Source organism: Megalopta genalis, chromosome 12 (genome assembly GCF_051020955.1).
Source record: "Megalopta genalis isolate 19385.01 chromosome 12, iyMegGena1_principal, whole genome shotgun sequence".
Classification (NCBI taxonomy): Eukaryota; Metazoa; Arthropoda; class Insecta; order Hymenoptera; family Halictidae; genus Megalopta; species Megalopta genalis.
The window spans coordinates 8,294,255-8,315,195 of NC_135024.1; the positions used below are offsets into that span (position 1 = coordinate 8,294,255).

Below are 20,941 nucleotides of genomic sequence, written 5' to 3' on the forward strand. Positions count from 1 at the left end.
CGTACAAAAATCTCGTCATCCGAGTATGTTGACCAGTTTATATCGAACATAAGCGTGTCCCCCTGTAGATTGTTGCGAATATATCATCAGATATCACGCACCGTGTCAGAGTCCGATTCCAAAGTCGTTTCCCGTACGTCAAAGGTGTACGCGTACGTCATACTTTTTCGCGGGAACTATTATCATGCCGGGTTGAATCGAGAGAAAACCCTGCTGTGTATGAATCTGAAAGGAATGATAAGACGGAGTGGTCAAAGGAACGAATCACGTTACATTCGTGTAACGAAATAAACGAGAGGCCAAAGTTCGTGGAACAAAATTGTGAACAAGTCGCGGAAAATCGCGCGAAGTCTGCACAAATACAAGTCTTATTATATGCGGTAACGCAAAATAATCGCTTTTACTGTTTCATACTCTTAGCACCAATGAAACAGCCAGTGCACTTGATAAAATTGACTAATAGTTGACCTAACTCTACCATTCTATACGAAATTGGGCTCTTAAATTTTTGAATACTCTTCAATATAACTACGACTTTATTTTAAAGAACGAATAAGTCTTAACTATACGCCTGGAAGATCCAGAGTACGGAGTCAAAAGTAAACCCCATCATGTATCCATAAACGCCCAATCGAGTTCAACAGTTTCGCAGTCGAAAAGACGGTCGACTTGGACGCAATCGTAAACCGAGAAGAAAATCGAAAGGTGTCTATTTCGATGTACCATGAACGTATTAAAAGAAAAAGGAGCAGAAAATGTGGAGGACAAGAGCTCATAGTTTGCATACTAATGTCGCGAAAGCTGTCTCGCAGAGAGAAAGATCGTCGACGAAGAAGTTACGCCGCTGATTCTACGAAATCGGTGGGATCTGCTCGCGGATAAAAACACGCGCTTGCACCTTCCTCGCGGTAGTCGACGAACCGGCTCTGAATAAAGAGCGGATTTTTAAATTTCTAGACCTTGAGGGACCGGATCCGCGATGAAAACGCGCTTGTGTGCGTGCAAAAACCCGAGGAAAATGGACGGACGTCAAACAAACGTCTGAGTGGCTCGTGAGGATCGTTTAACGGATAGAAGCTGTTGAAACGAGCGTCGCAACCATTGCCAAGGCTCGAGCCTTGACACATCGTTGAGACGGCAAACAACGCGCCGACATGGTCGAACAAAGAAACAAATTATTGTTGTTTCCGGCGAAACCGTGGCTTCACTGAAATTCGATGGCGAACAGCGCCGATAACGCGTTATCACGACCCACGAGTTAGAGTGAGTGATAGACGAATTATAGTGATAACTGGTTCGAGGAAACAGGCAAGGTATCGAGGAATAATGGGAAACCTTGAAAAGTTAGTTTCTGTTTGTTAGTTAATCGTTTTTGATTGCATTTAGCTTTTTATTGGGCATTGATAGTAAGAATATTCATTTAGGTTATGAATTTAATTGTTCGCGTTACAATTTAGTGATGGAAAATTATTTTGCTCCTTTTTTTTTGTATTATATTATATATATAATATATAATAATAAACTCTAGTAGAGAAATATTAATGACATTTTTGTATTATTGGCATATCGATGAATAATGAAAATGAATATTTGTACACTTTAGATGTCGTGGGTTAATTAGCGAAGCCGCGTTTAAATGGCGATTCGTGAGGACGAAATTATTTAAACTAGTAAGAGGTCCCCCTTTGAAAACAGAACACATCTATCAGTGGCGCTTAAAATGTGACTCACACAGGAATCCTGTTCTTAGAACACGTTGTCGCAAACTAGTTATTTAAATAGCTCATGGGATACTCGAATTTTGCATATTAGAATTTGCCATGCATATGAACTGTTTACGAACGTGAACTTCCTCGATTTCAAATTATTGACATTTTTAAACAAGATTTATAACGGTTTCGTAATTAGAGTTACAAGTTCTTGCGATCAAAAGCTGGATTTTCTAATGCTATATTAGAAATACTAACGCGACGCCGGCGGTTATGTCGGTACTATTAAACATCGTTAAGGTAGCCCAATTAAGAACAATTAATGTAATGAATGCATTCGAAGAAGAGACGAAACGAGCCGCGATAAAGTATTTAAAACGAAGAAAAACTGAACTGTGGAATACTCGACGGTATATCACCATGTAATTCATCGTTCTTTTTAAGAAACATGATCCATCTGTTGCTAAAGATTTTCAAATCTCGTAACAATGTCTTGCATCGAGTCTGACAGTAATCTGCGATGTAATCTTCAATTAGTTTATTAATCCATGTCGCGGCTGTTTAGACAATCGATAGAATTTAGCATTGACGTTTAATATGAAAAGAATTTTTTAAAAGATGAATAACAATGTCAAGAGAAATCATTGAATAATACTACTGGAACCGATGATTTAATATTATCGAAGTATCATAAAATCGGTAAAAAAATATATCGGTCTGATACCAAAACAATTACAGACTCTTCACGTCTCAGAAACAAATGAATGGCTGAACATTGATGAAGGGATGAATATCAATTCGAAACGAAATCGAGGATGGTTATCATAGGAAAAACTGGTGGATAGATCTCGTAGCTGTTAATTCGAAGAGAACGTGAAACGGCTGTCGGTGGACAAAGTGCTAATATAGTGTCGCGTTCACAGAATGAGCAGCAAACGGTTTCAACGAGCATCCACGGTCGGAAGTGGCGATTCGATGGTCGCCAATAAAAAACGAAGGTGAACGGAAGAATGATCTAACTATGAAATTGTACACCGCTGGTGACGGTATTATTCGAGATGAGACGTGTTTATTGACAGTAATATCCGCGTGTCGCGGGCATCATCATATTCGCCGCTTCCTAGTACCGTTGAATATCATCACGTTCGCTCTATGTTCCCGCTACACTGTAATCCATGCAGAAACAATGGTTATAGCGATCGGCAAGAAATGGAGTACGTGTTGAAAGATCCCGATCGAGAGATCATTAGAGAGGAGAAAAACGCGATAAAATCGCACGCAACCGAGCGATTCTAATATGTTGCAAGAGAGAAAGAAAGTCTGTCTCCGTCGACTAAAATCGGATGTCGCAAATCAGTTTCGCTATAAGTTGCAAAACCGTGGCTGCAAAATCGATCTAATTTTATTTAGAAGCTGCTGGTTGCTTAACGATAATTTCCAAAGGGACCAATGAAGCAAAATTGCGCTTCACTTTCTCCAACAATCTGACAGAAAATAAATAAATATTTTACAGTAAAAGGGAAGTGAATTATTGAAGCAAGCGTGAACGTGAATGTGAAAAGCGGAAAGGTCTATGAATTAATCAAATGAAAGTTACACGTCACTAGTCGATTCAAATTATTGAAGGAGGGTTTTTATTGGCGAGTTGGAATTGCACGTTTCGCGTTGCATTTTGTTCAGGAAATGAATTTTCTTTTTAAACGCATCTTCGTCGTTTCTCGTGGGAAGCGATTTTGAAGGTTCATTCGGGAATAAAATGAGCGTACCGAGTAATTTGATTTCAAAGCACGGTAAATGCATCAAATTACGCCAGTTTAGATCCCGAGATTCTCATCTATCGATCTCTCAGTTTTACCGCACGCTCTGTTTTCCATCCGTGATCTTCCGTGCACGTGCGCGCTGCATTTGTATCGTGGTGCATATGCATCGACGTAACTCGAACGCGTATACATATGCATAATATGCGGACCGTGTAACAACCTTAAGTCGTTCGCGCACTTGAGCGAAAGATGAGTCTCCTGTGATTGAATTCAGATCGAGCGTGCTCGCGGAATGCACCGTTTGCGAAGCATAAATAATCTGTTCTGTAAAATTATATTTCAACCACTAAACTAAATATATTTAAAACATATATTTCTATTATATTTATCAAAATTATAATTGATAGTAGGTGTTATAACGTGTAGACCAATAGAGTTCTAAAGAAATAAAACTTGAAAATGTGAGAATTAATTGTTTTACAAACTGAATTTTGAAGATTGTGGATTCTAACGTGTTGTAACCGTGAAATCGAATTTCTCGCATTGTCTTCTCTGAGTTTCTATAATTTTAGTTTAGGGATAATTAGAATACGAGTTTGACCAAGCGTGTAACTGGCTTTAGCCACATCACGTGAAGACAAGCGACCGCTATATGCGTTCTATGGTCACGCGAATGGAAGCCGCGCACTTATTAATACATGTTTGTGTGAAAATTGTAGCGTTAGAGGAACGTTACCAGAAATCTTCTTGCATTCATTTAAGAGTAATCGAACAGGACTAAGAAATCTGCTTGCTGTGTTCGTAGTTCAGCGATTTAAAAATGAAAGGAACACCCACGATATTGTATCGAAACTTATACGATACCTTTTAGAAATTATTGCAAACTGTAAAGGCAAGATCATCAGACCATTGGTACATTAAATATACTTCATGTTAGTCTATTCGAATCATTGCGGTCTTTGGAAAACTTTTACGTAAAAAGAGAGTTACTTGAAACTGATACAATTTTTTCTTCGTTTTCAGGCGACTTCGATGAAGACACGTACAAGTTAATGGCACTGCCAAGATGCGGCGTGAAAGACAAAGTTGGTCCCGGATTTGGACGATCGAAGCGGTACGCTCTTCAAGGTAAGTCAAATCGAAAATGAGACAGGCCTGATTCTTCTATCTGTTCGGTTTTTGCCGATCGAAATACGTGTGACATAACGTTCGATCGATTATTCGATTATCTAATCGATCACCGTTGTTACGTATTCGAATAGCAACGACAGTGACAATTATCAAAATTATGTAATAGTCGAGATTCGGTTGAATTGTCAACATGACCGCTATTCAGAAATTTGTGATTCAGAAAGCGCGCGTTTTTCTTCCAATTAAACTTCAAATTTTGGAGCTTGCTAAATTGAAAAATCGCGATTCTTCCATTTCATGTATTAAAAACCATCCGTTTGGCACCGCTAAAAATTAACAACCGTAAAAATTTCACTTCACAAGAACTGTGAACAGTTTAATGACATGGTATTGCAACAGACTGTTTCCATGATGGAAAACTGTTTAGCAGCACGGTGTTACTTTTAACTTCCTGCCTCATTATCGTCGGTATAGAACCAGTCACCCTAAACAGGTCATGCGCATCTGTGTAGCAGCCATTCGCTGGTTGCTCCGAATGCATTCTTTAACCGTCGAAAATGCTCCAAATACATTTTTCTACAATCTAATGAAACCATTGCCTCGTTAAAATAACAATTACTGCAGTTGAGACGTTAATTTCCACGCAAATTCCATTTCTGCTTAAAAAACACAAATAACATACTACTACACCAAATTTTGATTGCAAAACTGATAATCCAACAAAAAATGGTTCCACATTTCAAGCAATTCAGAAATTATGAAATCGTGATCATTCTTATTAAACTGTAGTTCCCAAACCAGTCCCTGAAGCCAATAGTAACTTCGATGATCCTATCGTAACTTCTACGGCTTAACTATGTGAATTAGAAATATTGAAAAATTGCTAATTATGTATTAGAACAACAACGTTCTAGAACATTAAACCTCATGGCCATTGTCTTTGGAACAATTCCCCGAGAGCTTTCATGCTCTGAAATCATACGGGAATTACCCTTTGACCGCAGGTAATGCCAATTAGTGTTCCAAGTCGCGTAAACTTCCCGTAACAGCGCCGCCTAATTAATCACGCGGCCTTTCTTCCTGGAAAACGAATCATCAAGTTGCCGCACGTTCCTGAAACCGATGATTCGGTGCCGATCGAACCGCGAAGGAATCCTCGTCGGGTTCGATCGGTTCTAACCGTGACTTTGAACCTCGCGCGGGCATTCCTCGTTCTCAGTGAACCCGCGGCGACGGGATTGCCGATGCGTAAATCCGACGGAATTCTATTCGCATAATATGCGGGCTGTGACCCACTAGATCCCCAGCGATCCAAATGGAACGGCCTTAAGGGATTATTCCTCCTCCTTTTCAGACACAAATAACTTGCGGATTTATTTTTAATTTTTATATTTTATATAATTTTGTATTAATTACTTTATACAAAATGCTATTGGTTTTCAATAATCTATACGTTCTTTAATAGTGTTGAAAAATATGAAAATACAACATAAAAAATTTAGGGAATGCTATTCCATGAAAACAAGTGATTAGTTGCAGTCATATAACATTCACTATTTACTTTCGTATTTACTATCATATACATCTATCTACTTTTATATGTAAAGAAGAAGCTTTGATTCTAATTGATTAATCGATACTTTTACCGAGAAACTGTCCCTCCATTACTTGATGAACAGACAACGTAGTTCATTACATAAAATATTTTTAATTAAAAGATCATGCAATTTTCACAGTAAAAATCACTATTTGAATTGGAAAAGTGTTGCAGTTAGGCAATTATGTAATGCACATGTGTGCAGAATATGGAATTAATTTACCGCATAGTAGTACTGGTAAAATGTGCCAAATGTGACAGAGAGAAAGCTAATTCCCATTTAGAGGTTTTGCGTAACGTCGATTGTTGAGAAATGACCTTTTGAGGATTCTTATGTAACAAGCCAATGATTTTTCGGTTTGAATGGTCCTAAAATAGCTCGGTACATGTTCCAGTGAGCAACAACAGTCTAAAAAAGGATCTAAGCTTCGCCGCTCGCACGCGTTTTTCAATTTTAATAACAGCGACCGCTAATCACGCTCGACCTTGGTCACTAGAACCTTGCTGCATCTGTCGTTTCAACAGTGGATAATAGATTCTTGTCGCGATGACGAGGCAATCTTCTCAAACCTATCCTCTGGGACGAGTTGATAATCTTTTTGTATCGAAGATAATTGTTTCGTACAATTAATAAACCAGTTTGGTTGCATGAAACGTGTTTGTCGAGACTCATTTGCCTTAATACATCAAGTAGATTGAAAACTTTAAGATTATTTACCGAGAAATATAATATTCATCTGCAGGATGCCTAATCTTCAGTCTGATAGAAAGAGTGACTACAAATGTTTCTTGAATAATTGCCTTCAGGCGGCAAATAAGTTGACAAAATAAACAATTAACCAAAATCTAATAGATATTGTTTTATTTAGGATCACGATGGCGTGTGAAAAAACTGACTTACAAGATCAGCAAGTACCCGCGGAATCTGCCGCAGCAAAAGGTCGACGTCGAGCTGAGCAAAGCGTTCAAAGTGTGGTCCGACTATACAGATCTCCTCTTCATTCAGAAGAAATCAGGACAGGTAACAGAATCGAAAAAACATTTTTGGAAATTAATCCTAGATTTCTTGGATTGGTTAACTCTGCAAATACAGAATTTAATTCGTAGCGCCTAATATGCTGAGTGGAGAAGATCGTCTACATTGCATCGGATCTAGTTTATGAATAATTCGCTATTAATGAATTTTAGGTCCACATAGAGATCAGATTCGAAAAGGGGGAGCACGGTGACGGAGATCCTTTCGACGGACCTGGTGGCACTTTGGCTCACGCTTATTTCCCTGTTTATGGCGGCGATGCCCATTTCGACGACGCAGAGCAATGGACAATCGACAGTTTTCGCGGCACCAATCTGTTTCAAGTCGCAGCTCACGAGTTCGGCCATTCCCTCGGCTTGAGTCACAGCGACGTAAAAACGGCACTGATGGCACCCTTCTATCGTGGATACGAGCCCTACTTCCGGTTGGACGACGACGATATCCAGGGTATTCAGGTAAATACGAAGAATACCTGATAAAGTTGTTTACATTAAGTTCAGAATTTAATGTTTTCATAGATCTTTTCTATTGTTGAAGTTAAAGTGTAAACAATCCTGCTAGAATTGTGGTCCTCAAAATTTCAGTTGAAAATTTGAAAAGCCACTTATTCGAACCCATATGTGTAACTCCAACCTAATTGTGCTTCAGGCTTTGTACGGAAAAAAGACTTCGAATTCCGGCGGAATTCCAACTGGACCTAGATTCGGAACTTCGACTACGTCAGCGCCCAGTGAAGAGGATTCCGAGCTTTGCACAGATCCAAAAGTGGACACCATGTTCAATTCTGCGGAGGGACACATATACGTGTTCAAGGGTTCGTATTACACACTCAGAAAATACTATACATTAACCCCAGAGAAATTAAGTAAAAACTGAAAATAGGACGAAATGATAAAAGTGATTAGAACAAAGACCGAATATTCGGATTTTGCTTTGAAATCAATGCTAAGCATTCTATCTAACTGCAGGTGATCGTTATTGGAGATTGACGGCGGACGGAGTGGCAATCGGCTACCCCAAGCTTATTTCGAACTCGTGGAAGGGTCTGCCAGGAAACATAGACGCAGCGTTCACGTACAAGAACGGCAAGACATACTTCTTCAAGGTGAGGAAATCAAACGGTTTGCCAAGAAAACGTTTTAAACATCCATTTCTAAAACTAGACAAAGTGAAACTAGACCAACCCTATTGCTATTAAATCTACAGCAACCGTCGACACAATGCAGAATAAATAGCCGAAGGTCAAAATCGAACAGAAATTTCGAACGCAAAGAGTATTGTAACTAGTGAACGTTCAGGATAAATTATTGTTTTGTTTGAAACAGGGCTCAAAGTATTGGAGATTCGTGGGCAAGAGAATGGACGGGGATTACCCGAAGGAAATCAGCGAGGGTTTCACTGGCATTCCAGACAACATCGACACTGTAACCGTATGGACCGGAAACGGCAAGATCTACTTCTACAAAGGTAGCAAGTTCTGGAGGTTCGACCCAGCGCAGAAGCCGCCAGTGAAGAACACTTATCCTAAACTGATCTCGAATTGGGAGGGTCTTCCGGATAATCTGGACGCCTCGATCGTCTATCGCGGTTATACGTACTTCTTCAAAGGTGACGCTTACTACCGGTTCCAGGACAGGTCGTTCAGCGTTAGTATTCCAACAATATTACTCAATACGATTACTATACTAGTCCTAAAAGTCATAAAAGTTACCAATGAGATTGTAGGAAAAGAAAAATCATTATAGTTATTTCACTTATCTTAAAAAATAGCATTGATGACTCTTGCCTTTTGCCATAACTTGATTAAACCAGAATTAAATAACAATCTAAATGTAAATGACACACCGGGACGAAGGAGTTTAAATAAAATGAACTGCTACTTCTCAGGTGGACGTTGCTGACCCAGCGTTCCCAAGGTCGACGGCGTACTGGTGGTTCGGGTGCAGGTCCGCCAACAAAGGAACACTAGGTAATGTCCAATGGCTGCGTGAAAATCCTGAAGACAGTTTTCCACATGCTGGCATCCTGGTGCCCGACGACGGTGACTTCGACGACACCGACCGTTACGGAGATGTGGGAGACATCATGCTAGACGCAGGTACTAAAGCTTCATTCGAGCCGAACCAGATCCTAAACTCGCCATAGAAGTTTCAGTGTCCACGTGTTTGTGTTAAAACATCAATCAGGCCATAGAAGAAAGAATTTACAAACTAAGTTCGTAAACAATGAAATATCTAGTCTTGATCAAACTTAAATTGGTCAAAGTGTGCAACATTTTGATGATCTCAAGTTGACTTAAAGTTTTAGACCATCCCATGGCTAATGCAAATTTCTTTTTTTACGTCTTCGTATCTCATTCAACAAAACTGTAGAAAAAAAATACGTGTTATTCAAGGGATGGCCTGAATTTTACAATTTTGAATATTAATGTCTACCTCAAAGTATATACAAATATATACAAAGTTATATTAATTCTTGTATCTATCAATATTTGTAATTTGAATGAACAAGCAAATATTTTAATGTTAGAGCAATGGATAGCTGAAACTTCGAAGTTGTTCCATTTCTGTAAAGAGGCTCAGAGTGTAAAGAAGTGTGATACGGCGGGGATAAAGTATTTGGTGTCTCGAACACCTGGCTACTACGTACCTAGGGCTCTCATCCATTGAAGAAATTTGTGCATGCGCTTAAACAACGATTTTAACGAATATTATGTGCAAAAAGAGTCACGCGATGAAATAAATTCTCATCAAAATAATACACAAGGACGATTACATTCAAGGTACAATAGAGATGATATAATATAGGTACAATATACATACTATACAGTTGTTATTCAACTTCCACGTTCAAAAAGTCTACTTTTATCGCAGTTCGGATTGTGATGCAACTAGCCACGCAATAGCTAATACATCGCATTGTGAGAATAAAGATAAATTGCATCTTGACGATCATATTCAATGGATAATGTAACTTTAATTCTCTTCGCGTAGATTTCGATCGATCATTATTGCACGACGATCATATCTTACGGTTTGCACAAACTTCTTCTATGAAGAACAATCACAAAATGCGGTAATCGAATAATTTGAGTGTTGAATGGTGGTGGTATAGTATTAAAACCGATCTGATCTAGTTATTGGATCCTGTTGGAAAATCATCAACATCACGGCACACATTATTCAATAGATTTACTAACATATTCATGAATATGCTTCCACACAACATCATCCCCTTGTTTTTGTTCATATGTAATTAATCCACACCCGCAAATCGGCCGTAATATGGACAATACAAATTTTATATATGTAATATTTGTTATTATAAATGAAGTCTTCTAATCTTTAGTCCTACAAATAGGAATTGCTGTGTTACTACCGATTTGTAAAATAAACATTTTACCTGTTCCAATGAATTTATTATTAGGACGACTTCCGCTTAATTTAATTCCCAAAAGTCTTTATTTTACTCGACTTCGTTAACAACGTCAATATTACTCCTTGTACCAAAAATTGAAAAAGTAAATCTATTTTATAAGTTACTCGAAAACCGGAAGTCCTCTTGAGACTAAGTTCGCGCGCAACCACCCCCTGCCCGCGCAATGAGACTCCCACACAAAACCTCCAAATTATATCATTTCGCGAACAATAAATTCCCAATTATCCTGAAGCCCAGCGTATTTACTAGCCAGGCGGCACATGAAGCTTTACGTTTCCAATAGAAAAGAATGTCAAAATGTATATATAAAAAAAAACGATAAAGGCTAGTATCCTTCAAAATACCGGTCCACAAGAAGGAGTTAAACGTGAGTTATGATCGCAGTCACCGTCGCCGAGACCAGTTCGCTGAAAAAAAGAACAGTAAATATTATAATGTTAAGCTTATCCTATCTGTCATCTCTCTATCACTTATTATTTCTCACGTGTTCGCTTGTCCACGAGAATTGCATTCGTCTATTTACGGTACTTCGTGTTCTCTCCTACCTTCATTGTCTTCTGTCTGGCCTTGTTTCTCTACATTCTTCTGGCTATTCCGTGTGACATATATATCCTCATTCCGATCTGAAATCGTTTCCCGACTGTCACTTGTTGTAACATTCATCTATGACGACATATCATCGCGCTAACTTTTGCACCATATGCGTCAGCACGTCCCTTGTTTACTGACACTGTCTCTGTCGCTTGGTACTACTTAACAAAGCAAAATACTACTTAGCACAATACAATAACAAACAAGTATCTTCATATAATAGCAAAACTATACTAATCACTAACTAGAAATATTTTTCAACATTTGAAAACTCGGGCTTGTCCAGGATCTCGAAGAGATTTCAAACGCGAAACTTATGCCCCATAACAATTACTTCGCAACATCAGGAGCTCCATCTATGGATAAGCCTGTAACCTATCACATTACCTTGTTACAATGATAATATTCACTGAGAATACTGCACGAATTTCTGCATGCACGCAAAAAGGATGCATCACTGCACGAGTCGAAAGAAAACACGAATGCAACATGCACGCACCTACTGATATACGTGGACATCAAAACACAGGTGCATGGTGATCTATACGGAGGACGGTTACGTTGTTTGGAACTAAATCTGTTGTAGGGCATATCTTTCCCCCCACCCTTGTCCTTACAAGATAAACAAGATTAGCCTTGAACCTTTCCATCTCCGATCCGTTAATTTTTCTTAATTCGTTCCCAGCCTCTAATCCTTTTCTGTTCTCACCAATTTGCCCCTTTTATTTGCACGTATATTTTTGTTTACCTCTTTCTCTCACACACACGATCTACATGCACGAGTATTCTACTTTTAGTTTCTAATGATTTCGTTAGAACTAGGAATCATTTTGGTAATAGGGCATGTTGAACCCTCGAGATCCCTGTGCATCCACTCTGTACTTCGGGTGGTTCTTTGGCCTGTGTGGGAGTGGTTAGAGACCTAGGAATCTCTCTATAAAAACTACTCTCTGGTACTATCGCTGATCTTAGTTCTTGTAACTCTATCCTTCTCGGAAAACATTGTTTCACAAGGTGGACTATGACACGTCGTACACTTGTCTTCCACTTTGTATATTTCCGTCGCTGAAGATTTTTGTGCGAAGACTATTTCAAAAAGATGATCAAAGTTAATCGATTTCATCTGCCATCGTTTCGTATTCAAGTACAATGAAGAAAAACAACGCTTCGCGTTGTATCGCAAAACCAAATTTTAAGATCGTGAAGAACCAGTGAAAGAGAAGTCGCTTGCAAGCACAAAAATCTTACGGTTCCCCGAATGATCTTATTTTTGAATTTCTTTTGAACTTACCGAAACGAGACGTTCTGCCACCATTGAGAACCAACGGGGTCAGATGAAATCGCGGCACGACGCTGATTTCGAAATGATTGACGGGGATAATATTTGCGTCGTATAAAAGCGCGGTGTCGAAGGAGTCGCGGTTCCATTAACTCGGAAAAAAACTCGCTTTTTCCAGAGGACAACAATCTACACTCGGAATCGCGTGGGTTCGGGAAAAAGTGAACGAACGGGAATGAAAAACTTGTTCGTTCGAGGAATCTCGTTGAGTCGTAAAGCTCGGGTTAGAAGGCAGCGAAATATGGAACGAGACATTTTTCCAGGGATAAAAAAAAGGTCACTGTTAACACACTAAATAAAGCACGGGATCGCGGGATGCAGGTTCACGCGGAGCAGACCTCACGGAGAACACTGATCCACAAAAGCAGACTAAACAAAAGTTCCAAACAACGACGAGAGCCTGCGATTTATAACCCATCACCTGTGTTGATTCCACCCGCGAAACTATGCTGATCACGACCGGTGCAGTGAGCCATCCAATCAGCGACGATCCTCTTACGCTTCTATAGGCCCCTTTCTACGATTTGTTTATGAAATTCGACAGGCGAAACGGACGAGCAGCTAGTCACGTCTTCCAATCAGGACGCGGACAACGGAGCGATGCACAATTTCGAATCGTCGTCCCAATGGTGGTGCCTGTCGTTCAGTATGATGACTATGATCATTGCTAAAATAATCGCCACTACGTAAAGAGATGCCTTTTGCCCGCGGAGGTTATTGAGTGATGGAAGCCATCGATGAGGAGAAGATCACTAGGAAAATTTGAACTGAACATTTGAACAGAAAGGACGCGGCTCGAAGTATGACGAGCGCACGGAGTGGTGTCAAACTGTGCCAAAACGGCAATACGCTAATTTTAATTCATGCCCACGAGTCGTAGCCGTTAATTCCTCTGATGTCGACGGACACTCTCGCGACAGATCGTTCGTTAGCCCGTCTCAGTCTCTCATGAAACAATCATTCCATTACTGAAGCAACGTTACCCGAATATAGTTTTAAATATTTTGGGTAAATATGCAGTTTAAAGGAGCTAACTCCGACTTCAATGATCTTGGCGCTCTTTTTTAGTTTTCAAGATATTCGCTATACTCAAAAAGAGATGTTTCAGATTGTTTCTCGCGCTAGAGATCTAACTCAGACCCAACCCAGGATCATATTTGTGTATAAGCCTTTCAGTAATCGTAGTAATATAGCAACAACTTTTCGAGAATCTCTAAAAAAAAAAAAACAAAACGAGGGCGCCTTTTTTATATAAGAAAAAGTTGTCCAGCATGATAACCTTGACAACATATTTCAAGGTGATTGAAATCAAAGGTGGATTCGCTAAACTGTATATTTATCATATTTTGCTTCATCGAGTAGCCGTAAGTATTTCGCAGCGTGCCTCGCGAGATGCACTTTATTCGATTAACGCATTTTAATTGCGAATATTGTTGCACCTCGCCAGACATCCTGTACATATGTAAAGTATGCAAGAGTATGTAAAATATGTTTATACACTACATTGTAAGCCGCATGCAACAATGTGTCACCAAACCTGTTAACACTGCCTATTTATTCTTTATTCGTACCGATCGTTTTGTATAGATCTTAATGTTAATGGCACTTATCTCGCGTGTTTGTGCAAAACATGACAAATAGCGAATAAAGAAGAAGGTCAATTGGTTTCATAAACTGACAGTATCATGAGTATTATAGAGTTTTCGCTTCTCGGAATATAAGGAAATACAGAATAATTTGTTCAAATAATATGAGGAAACATCTATAGTACTCATAGTAGTCACTATACCAGAAAATTGTTCTCTATACAAGTGCCTTAAAATTTTGTCAATATATAGTAAAATTTCATTATCTTTCTTTTATGTATGGATTTCTGTCGTTCTATTATCATTATTACAATGCATTAGTGAAGAAAATTATCGTACATCTTCTGTGGACAGTCTTATTCTTTATTTACAAATTTTTACGTCAAACATATTATTCTCTATTTTCTTCAGTAAGATTTCCTTCATTGCTATAATCTGTTTCTTTATATGATAAAGTGTTATGATAAATAATATTAAAAAGAATTATGATAAATGATAGTTACTAATAATAATCTCTGATGACCATGTTATGAAATGTGAGATTTAGTCTAGGATGTAACAAGAGTACATCTATTATTTTAAAGATAATGATCATTTGTATTATGCTTTGAAACCAAAATGACATTAAAAGCAATAACATGGAATATGTATTGCATACACTGGAGGAATATATGTATGCTGCGAATTATGAGAATCTTTCCAAATATATCTATCTTTTATGTACTATTTAATTACTTAGATATAAAATAAAACATGATAAGAGATTTCAAATCAATATGTGAATAACATACACAATTTGTAGCATACATATATCATTCTAGAAACATTGATGACGGTATCATATGTTTCTTTACATTCTAGGAAATGTTTCCGTAATTTTTCGTTATAAATAAATAATTGAGTACTTAAGAATTACTTAGTTTTAAGCGCGAAACCAAGCACAAAAAGCCTTGTACAGTTTTTTAATAATTGTTGAATAAATTGTTTTTTAAAAGAAAAACGGACTGCAATGAATTCAAAGTTTTATATTATCGCCGTTACGAACAGTTAAATAATCGAATACAGCATGTCCTTAAAATGATGCAATGTACAAGGCCTTTATTTGCTCTAGATCTTCCGTCAGGGCAATAAATTGATTCATATTGAAACTTGCCACATTGTGCTATGCCCTGACATTGTACAGTATGAATAAAAATGAAGGAAAAAAGTTCGTTTAACATAATGCTTATTCGAAAAGTTGAAGACATCTGTTTCTGACCAAATTATTTTTATTGATCGATATTTTACATCATAAAATTGAAATTTTAATAAAAAAAACATAAAATTATTTATATTAAATGCAAATCGCATTATTATTAAAATTCCCTCTTTTTAATTAGTATTAAAGTTTCATCTAAAGAAGGTTTGTATGTTAGAAGCTTGGAATACCTTTGTAAAAGCTTTTTCCAAAACTGCAAAATGTCAAACATTTTCAAATTTTTCCATATGAAGTCTCTTCCTCGATTTGCAATTTCCTTAGACAATTCATCATTATCTTTTGCAAATTGTATTAGTTCCCTACAAGTTTAAGATTATGTTAAATAATTTTATATCATAAAAGAATAGTAAAAATTGAAAATTGTACTCTATCTCTGATTGGTTAGCATCCTTAGGGACAGGTATATAATGAATCCAAGGAACCATTGCATCATAGTAAAATTCTGTCCATTCATCCCCAACATGAAATACTAAAGACTGACACAAAAACAAGTGTTTGTGCCTGAATGATGCTGCAACACCTTTGAAGTTAAATAAATATTTATATTTACAATGAGATTCTAAGGAGACTTCAACAGCTGGGGGTGCATGTAATGTATCCTATAATGAAATACGAAATTATGTTATGCCCACAACTATACACACATATATGAAAAAAAAATAATTACTTCATCAGATTTCCATGCTTGATTCTTTGTGTACTGAGCATCTACCAAGTCTGGTTTTTGACGACTCAGTAACACTAAATTATCACGCTCTGAACTAGTCCTAGAGCCTCTAAAAAATCCTTTAGGTTCTTTTTTTGACCATGGTGTTTCTTCACCAGCTTTGTCTAATGTCATGCGATGTTCATCCCACCTACCAAGTCCTCGAGGATACAAAGAAATTGCAGGGCCACCTTCCCAAAATGACCATGCTGGATACGTAATATCATAATTCTGTGCTGTCTAGATGCACACACTCGAAGTCTTTGATTATTTCAAAGAATAAATTTTGCTGTACATGTATTTGTTAATTCATGGAGTAAAAAATGTATGTACCTTACTAAATGAAAAAATAGGTAATGGACCCCCAAAATGTTTACTAGTTTGAGGATAGTCACGTGTATTTATCACTAAATCAATATCCGGTAAGTTGGGAGCCAATTTTAAAAGGAAATACTCTATTCCAGCACACCTTGATGGAAACATACAGTCCTTCTGTCTATATATCTTCCCTTGTATTATTTGATAAAATGTTCCTCTGTAAAAAACAAAATATTATGTGCTCGAATGAACATTATGAGATTTAAGATTTACCACATTCATATACCTATCCTTTGCAGTATTTATTAAGTACTTGTTTATATTCTGCTGCTTGAAAGATTTCAAGTCTTTTGTAATAACATTTTTATAACAACCATTGTTTGTATTATTACATGATCTGTAATTTTTCTTCGATTCCTCAATTGCATGATAATATTTATTATACCTTTCGTTTAACCCTACTTCGAAATAAAATTCATGAAAAACATGACAAAAAAAACACCAAAGCTTTTTTAAATTACGAAGAAATACCTTTACTATAAACGGTTTCCTTTTCGCTGTCACAATTCTTTGCACTGTCAATAGAACAATATTGTTCTTCACAGCGAGCTACCCAAATAATAGCAATTAATAAGATATAATGTAATGTCATAGTGCTTTCAAACACACCAACATGACAAATCTAGACGGATCCCGGTTATCTATGTATGTATGCATATGTGTATGTGTGTATGTTGTGCGTACATACATACATTGTAAATCAGGGGTCGAAATTAACTTCCACACGACAGAGACAAAGCATTTTCGGAGACTGCCCTGAAAAGTGCTTCCTGAAAGATCTCACAAATGGGATTGGATGATGCCTCTCTGCAACAAATTTCAGAGCAGTTTTCGAAAATGCTCTGTTTCTGTCTGTTCTTTCTGTTTCTTCTCTCTTTCTGTCTGTTCTGTTCTGTTCCTGTTAATTCCGAGCCAGGTTGTTCGGGTATTCAGCTCGTTGATCTTTTAGAAGGAGAGGATCAGGTATTTCATGAGAACGCCTTGGATTGATAAAATGAATTGGTTATCCGGCAGTGATCCGAAGGTGTCCATTGCAATGTTGTCGTTTAGAAATTTGGGTGTTCGGGGATATATGCCTGTTCCCGGTGCCTGAGTCTGTTTAGTTTTTCTTTTTGACAATAATTACATTTATCTATATAAATATAGTTTTCCGTCTTCTTCTATGTTCTCCTAATAATATTTAATATAACGATTACCCACATGGCAAACGATATACGATATGCGATATAGAACAACTTATCAGACCACCCAGGGATCGTAACGATAAAAATATGGATTAGCATACCGCGAAATGGTAAGCTCGGGTTTCGTTGGAAAGGTTTTGTACAGGACGTTACAAAACGGCACGTCTCTTCTTTTAATAAAGGTAATATTAGTTAAGAATCAGTGTCAGTATCAAGAAACTCTTATGAAAGATCTCGTCCTTTTTTATTTTCACAACCATCACAGTATACACGTGACAACTACATACTTTTATTTTGTAAATACATACAGATAAACTTTACATAATTATAGACAAATAAAAAATTTGAAAAAATATAAACAATTTATTACATATCTATGGTAATCTTAAACATTATTATACATATATGTAGTATGTACCCATCTATGATATGCCGAAGCATTGATTCTTATGAATTTTACATTTGTACCAATTCATAACATTTCATTTAAATTCATTTTGTTGATACCATTCTTTTTAATATTAAAACAACCCAAATTTATAGTAGTAAACTTAATATTAAATACACTTCCTACGATTTTAAAACAAGCATGAAAATTTTGAGGAGTTGCAACAATATCATATGCATATATACACAAACTGCCAGGCAATATTCCAACTATATTATCCTTTATACATATTGGAATTTGTTCCTCAACTAAAAATTTGTTAATATTATTAGTTTATATTTATTATAATTTTAATATTAAATGTCTGATAATAAAAACTTACGAAAAATTTTCTGTTGAATAATGACTGTGTTATTATATGTTACTGAAAGTATGACACCAACATTATCTGCCACATATTTAATATCTGCACATACTGTAACAAAATATAATTGTGAACATTAATTATCATAATAATGTTTTCATTATATTATGTCATAAATACTTATTTTATTGTAGTTTTATTTTATTGTATTACCTAGTCCATTTACATTAATAAATTTCCAATCTAAGTATTCACAACATGAGCATTTTAATTTGTTACAGTTGCAATTTTTTCCTTCTTCAAGATCAGGGACTGCAAAAAAATAATGAATTAATAGAAATAAATTGCACTCTGAAATATAATTTCAGTATATTTTAATGTTTTATTGAATGAAATTCTATTTTATTTATCACTATATAGGTTAGAAATGAAAATGATGAACACTCTATTCACATATTAACAATAAATACAGTAATTTTTACATACTCTCATTTCCCATTGTTGTTTCCGCTGTTATAACATCACTTAATAAAACATAAGGTAATATAATTAAAAATTTATATAAACAAATCATAGTTTTCATGATCACGTATTAGTTTGAATTTTCAGCAATTCTCAGATTGTGAATATTAGTTTATCACAACTAATACATATTTTTATTTGTTTTAAAATTTAATGACCGAGCTAATTTTAAATGTGGTACAGTAATGGCCCAATCTCAGCCCCTTGCTCCCTAAGTAGATGGGAGCCATTTTACTTAAGAATGAATCCTCAGCCAATCAGAGCAAAGCAATAACAATGGCATATTATTTACATGAACGGTGGTTGTTTAGATCAATGATAAGCAAATCATGTTCTACGGGCCCATTCGTTATTTATCTGCGGCTCTCCAACGCGACGCTCCTATACAATTGTTGCCCATTACGAGTTCAGTTAGACACTGCAAAATATCTCTTGTTCATATTAACATTGTTTATGTACTACTTTTATCTTCGACTGCTTATCAATTTGCGGCTCGAAGCAGTGAAGGAGTTGGAGCTAATAATTGTGTGTAAACTATAAAATGGTACAAATTAATTATCAGCGCAATTACAATCATGTTATATAATTTAAAAAACAATATGGGAAAGTAATTAAAAATTCATATAAAATCTTTTTTATATTTTTATTTAATAAAAAATATACATTTATGCCTGATCACCCATGGGCATAGACTTGATGATGTCAGAGTTTCCTGGGTCTGTTATAGAAAGGGTGCATACCCTAAAGTATTTTCCGCATGCGGTACCTAATTCTATGTTGTTTCCCATATAGTGATGGACACCAGTCTTGGCCAACATGGCATAATATTCGATCTCTGATTTCCTGTTTAAAAGAAGACACATTTTATAGACACTAGTATATTATTTTATAACTGAACTGTCTCTGCACTTACAAGCAGAGACGTGAGACTACTCCGTAGAACTCCCATGATGGACGTATAAATCGTCATCAATTATTTAAATCATTCAATACCATTTTTACGATTCGAAATTATATTTTCCAAATTTATTATTCTTGTGGGAGTACTACATCTCAGTCTCACCTTAGAGGAGGTGTGTTGTTGGCTATGATGACCAATTTTGCTTTGCCTTGCCGAAGCGACTTAAGCGTCTGTTTGTAGCCCAGAACACATTTTCCTGACTTCATGACCAGAGCCAATCTGGCGTTGATGCCATCCTGGGACTTCTTCTGTTAAATCGAAAAATAATTCATGTAATCAGTACATATTTAGTAATACTTATTAAAAAAAAAATGAAGTTGATTTCATCCTAACAAAACTAAATAGTGAAACTCAACATGTGCTTTGAAAAATGGATGAAACACGTGCCGGAAATAAATATAGGTTAAATTATTTACCTGCTTCTTCTTGGCTACCATCTTTTTGTTTAATTAAATATGCGTCTAAAAGAATATTTAGAAATTATTTACTAACATTTTTGCTAATTTATTTAATATTTTATTATAAAATATTAGAACGTTTCGATACCTTCTCAACACGCGTATTGCCACGGAACACGCCGGACGTGAAAGAACCTGAAAATGTCGAAATCAGTTCGAGTTCGAGATTAGTCACGAAACAAATTTTATAGAGAGTGTTCTGTACTTCCGTTACACAGCTGAAGAGGTCGCAGCTCCCAACTTTCCGTTTGTATGTGCAGCTTGCTAAGCAATCAAAGATGGGGACAGAAATTATTTAGCTCTGATTGGCTAACGATTCAATGTTAAGACAGTTTTTTTTCTTGTAGAGGAATATTTACAACGTTAATAAGTTTATACATAGACTTCACAGTAATAGCATTCTTTTTAGAACTTGACGAATAACAGTTCAAGATATTTTATGTTTAATTTTTTTTTACGCATCTTTAAATTTGTAATACCATCTTTCGAATAATGAAAATTGTCTTCGAATAGTGAACATTCTTTTATTATACAA

At 36.5% G+C, this 20,941-nt stretch overlaps 4 protein-coding genes across 8 annotated transcripts in view; 1 reads left to right on the forward strand and 3 right to left on the reverse strand.

Annotated features, from left to right (window-relative positions):
• Positions 1-15,525, forward strand: part of LOC117217405 (Matrix metalloproteinase 1) — a 41,641-nt gene extending 26,116 nt beyond the window's left edge. Inside the window, exons 3-10 of one of the 4 annotated variants that reach the window (XM_033464978.2) lie at positions 4,493-4,597; positions 7,067-7,218; positions 7,386-7,688; positions 7,882-8,047; positions 8,202-8,338; positions 8,559-8,879; positions 9,121-9,331; positions 13,146-15,525. In XM_033464978.2, the coding sequence (XP_033320869.2) occupies positions 4,493-4,597; positions 7,067-7,218; positions 7,386-7,688; positions 7,882-8,047; positions 8,202-8,338; positions 8,559-8,879; positions 9,121-9,331; positions 13,146-13,291 (1,541 nt within the window). In that variant the 3' untranslated portion in view covers positions 13,292-15,525. Of the gene's footprint in view, positions 1-4,492; positions 4,598-7,066; positions 7,219-7,385; positions 7,689-7,881; positions 8,048-8,201; positions 8,339-8,558; positions 8,880-9,120; positions 9,332-12,719; positions 12,981-13,145 lie in introns of those variants that run through there. The other 3 variants (XM_033464980.2, XM_033464979.2, XM_033464981.2) reach the window with 3 other exon arrangements.
• Positions 15,438-17,792, reverse strand: LOC117217408 (O-glucosyltransferase rumi homolog). 2 transcript variants are annotated; one of them, XM_033464985.2, is made up of 6 exons: positions 17,001-17,792; positions 16,756-16,927; positions 16,485-16,686; positions 16,113-16,391; positions 15,812-16,044; positions 15,438-15,744 (listed from the first exon to the last, which is right to left on the reverse strand). In XM_033464985.2, exons 1-6 carry the CDS (start codon positions 17,119-17,121, stop codon positions 15,543-15,545), a joined length of 1,209 nt encoding a protein of 402 aa, XP_033320876.2. In that variant the 5' UTR covers positions 17,122-17,792; the 3' UTR covers positions 15,438-15,542. The 2 variants fall into 2 exon arrangements, with proteins under 2 accessions (XP_033320876.2, XP_033320875.2); XM_033464984.2 differs by having other exon boundaries at positions 16,756-16,930.
• A 143-nt stretch (positions 17,793-17,935) lies between these two features.
• On the reverse strand, positions 17,936-19,237 carry LOC143260406 (uncharacterized). The gene is made up of 4 exons (XM_076525584.1): positions 18,952-19,237; positions 18,679-18,777; positions 18,484-18,576; positions 17,936-18,409 (listed from the first exon to the last, which is right to left on the reverse strand). The coding sequence occupies exons 1-4, from the start codon at positions 19,046-19,048 to the stop codon at positions 18,186-18,188; spliced, it is 513 nt and encodes a 170-aa protein (XP_076381699.1). The 5' UTR covers positions 19,049-19,237; the 3' UTR covers positions 17,936-18,185.
• Positions 19,238-19,616: 379 nt separating this feature from the next.
• Positions 19,617-20,609, reverse strand: RpL30 (ribosomal protein L30). The gene is made up of 4 exons (XM_033464988.2): positions 20,495-20,609; positions 20,365-20,409; positions 20,051-20,196; positions 19,617-19,830 (listed from the first exon to the last, which is right to left on the reverse strand). Exons 2-4 carry the CDS (start codon positions 20,383-20,385, stop codon positions 19,653-19,655), a joined length of 345 nt encoding a protein of 114 aa, XP_033320879.1. The 5' UTR covers positions 20,386-20,409; positions 20,495-20,609; the 3' UTR covers positions 19,617-19,652.
• Between the last annotated feature and the right edge of the window lie 332 nt (positions 20,610-20,941).